The 3,343-nt window shown below is 25.8% G+C and overlaps 1 protein-coding gene across 2 annotated transcripts in view; it reads left to right on the forward strand.

The window, feature by feature from the left end:
* The first annotated feature begins 2,223 nt into the window (after positions 1-2,223).
* LOC107478691 (aldehyde dehydrogenase family 2 member C4) overlaps positions 2,224-3,343 on the forward strand; it is an 11,921-nt gene continuing 10,801 nt past the window's right edge. The window contains exons 1-2 of one of the 2 annotated variants that reach the window (XM_021138190.2): positions 2,224-2,473; positions 2,942-3,095. In XM_021138190.2, coding sequence (XP_020993849.1) covers positions 3,084-3,095 — 12 coding nt within the window. In that variant the 5' untranslated portion in view covers positions 2,224-2,473; positions 2,942-3,083. The remainder of the gene's footprint in view (positions 2,474-2,941; positions 3,096-3,343) is intronic. The other variant, XM_016098825.3, reaches the window with a different exon arrangement.

The raw sequence follows: 3,343 nt of genomic DNA on the forward strand, positions 1-3,343 counted from the left end.
ACATGTATGGAGGGGATGTAAGATGAAAAGGCTGATCATCATGGCCAAAGTCAAGAGTAATTAAGTAACTTATGTTTGTGACTTTAACTCCGTTACCATTTATTAATGGATTAAACTTGATTATGACAGCAAAGTATTCAATTAAATTTATATTTGATTAAGTGTGTGAAAAATAATGTTAAAAATATTTTTTTGTATTTTTTTTAAAGGAGTAATATAGATAAAAAAAATTGAAAATATAGTTGACTAAATTGAAACTGACCATATTTTCATATAGAAATTTAATTAAAAATAAATTAAAATAATGCATAAAATTTTATATATGTGTATCTAAATGACATTGCTGTGCAGAGGGATTTTATTTAATTTCCTCATCTAATTGCTTCTTAGTTATTTTGTTATTTATATCCTGTTATTAATTAAAACAAATAAATGATATTGTTGTAATATTATAAAATTGAATAATCCTTATTAGAATAATTATTAGATTAAATTTGTTATTGTTAATTATATTTATTTTGCATTCAAATAAAATAAAACATGTGAAAAAAATTTAATTATTATATATTTGTGTATATTATATATATAAATATTTCATAAAGATAAATAATTAGTTACTATATATTTATGTATAAAATATATATGTTATTGTACTTAATTTTTTAATAAAATTGTTATCACTTGACTTAGTTCAGGAATACCAAATATGTATTATTATTTAGTGGCGATTTTTGTGTTTATGTAATATAATTGAAAATTATTTGACATACTTTTTTATATATCAAAATTAATATTAGTATAAAAGTTTATAACTTATATGAAATTAAGCCAATATATTATAGGTTTACGTGGAAGTTAAATTTTAACAAAATTTGATAGAAATAATCTTAATAATATGCGATGATAATTCAATCGTTGTATGTTCACAAGTTTTATGAAAATGCTTAAAAAATAATAATTATGTAGTGTAATTTCATAGGATAACTGAGTAAAATTATTTTTCAAATGATTTATTTATGTATATTATTCTAAATAAAAAGTAAATTTTATAAGAAAGATATGTAGGATAATTTTGCTTAAGTTTAAACTTCATTATCCTAACTCCTTTTTTTAATTCAACTTCACAATGAAACTATATAATTTATATTTTTGTATATTTGTATACTTAAATTTATAAAAATATTTCTTAAAACATAATTATAATTTATTCAACTAATATTTTACATTATCACTACAACAAATACGGAGATATCTGTGATAAATTTTTAACAGTGTCGCCAACGGCAGCAATTCAGAGTGAATAGCTACAATCCCATCCCAAATCAGTCTACCAATGCTGAATCGCTATGATTCAGTGTCGAACTTACCAAGTCCACCGCTAACCCCAATCCATCTAGTGACGATTTTATCCAAATTCAATTCAGAATATCCAAAATAAAAAATTTGAGAAACCCACCAAAGGAGACTGCAGAACGCGCGAACCTCTTCCCTGCTCCACTATGCCCCACTTTGTCACCATGGAGTCGCATGGCTGTCGATCCACCATTCTCCCCCTGCGGTCAACCCTTCTTACAATTAGATCCGTCGACCCTTTCACGCACGAATCTTTGCCGCCATTCCCCTTCGATCACCAATACCAGTTACATCGCGCTTCCCTTCTCAATCAAAAATAAATATATGTATAACGATTTTTTATTTGAATAAAATATTTTTTCACTTCACAATACTCATTTTATCTTAACATGTATTGTCGATACTATTTATTTTATTTTCATGTTTTTGGTAAATATTTTCTAAAAAATGAATAATATTAATAATTTAAAATTATTATTCATTCTAATTTTATTTAAATATTCTCCTAACAATTCAATACCATAATTTATATAAGAAAAATTAAATACAGATGTAATTAAATTCAATTTATAAAATTATATAATTACATATTTTTTTATTTTTTATTTAAATGAAAAATTCATTGAAATATAATTTCAATAACACTTTAGAATTTATATATTTTGTAAGCATGAAGTCATAATTCATAAGAGACAGAAATAAAGTTTGTTCAAAAAATTTGATAAACATTATTATCATATCAATGATTTACTGAAATAAAGACGGTGGACAAAAAGGTGCTTCACAGCTTCACCGTTATCTAACAGTAGCCACACACACACAAAGAAAAATCTATATATATATCGCTGTCCAACTTGTTTTAAACTTTTAATAGCAATATATAGAGTAGAGTATAGTAGCTGGAGCTAGTTCCAATTTCACAAGACACAAGTCACAAGATATAGACATAGAATTACAATAGAAGAAGTGTCTTATTCCTCCATACAATCTCACCTGTTTGCTAATCCCACATACAAATTAAGGATGACTGAACTCGCTAATAATGGCCGTGACTGCTCTTCCGTCACCGTCAACTTCACCAAGCTATTCATTAATGGGCAGTTTCTTCATTCAGTTTCAGGTTAATCATTAATTCAATATTATGTATTCTATATATATATATTCTTTATATATTTAATTTATATATCTCTTTTTCTATATATTTTCCATTTATTTATTTGCCCTTTCATTGCAGGTTATTCTAGTTTAGTTTCCTAGTCTCTCATCTCTGTCCTCTAGGAGTAATTATATCAAATATCTTAACCAACAACTTAGCTCGAGTCAAAATTTTAGGTTGTCACTATTATTGTTTTTCATCATTACTTGACATACGTATCGACAAGAAAGGAAGGAAGTTCCAAAGCATAAAATTATTGGTGAATTTGATAGTTAATGCGTTAACAATTGAATCAAACATATCAAATTATCTAAAATTTTTTATTAATAATTTTATATAAAAACAATTACATAGGAATTTTAAATCTTTCGTCTGGTTATTACGTTGCGGCTTTTGTTGTTATTATGTTTAATTTGTATTGTTAAAAAATAGAAAATAAACAGGGAAGACATTTGAGACAATAGATCCAAGAACGGGAGAGGTGATAACAAGAATTAGCGAAGGAACCAAAGAAGACATAGATATTGCTGTTAAGGCTGCACGTCACGCATTTGACTTTGGTCCATGGCCTCGCATGCCTCCCTCTGTAAGTTTTTCTTTTTAATTTTTATTTTTCGGATATAGAGTGAAAGAATTTGAGAGTTTAATGAATAACGAAAAATGTTTGGGGAAAAAAATTCAGCCAAAAAAGTGTGTAAATAAATAAACAATTCAACTAAGAAGTCAACAATTATTAGCTAATTTCAATCAATAAACAGATAAATTTAAGTATCACACTTTTTTTTACAATGATTATTTTACTTTTTATTTCTCACAAAATTTTGGAAATTAAAC

The sequence above is a fragment of the Arachis duranensis genome, chromosome 3 (assembly GCF_000817695.3).
Source record: "Arachis duranensis cultivar V14167 chromosome 3, aradu.V14167.gnm2.J7QH, whole genome shotgun sequence".
NCBI classification, from domain to species: Eukaryota; Viridiplantae; Streptophyta; class Magnoliopsida; order Fabales; family Fabaceae; genus Arachis; species Arachis duranensis.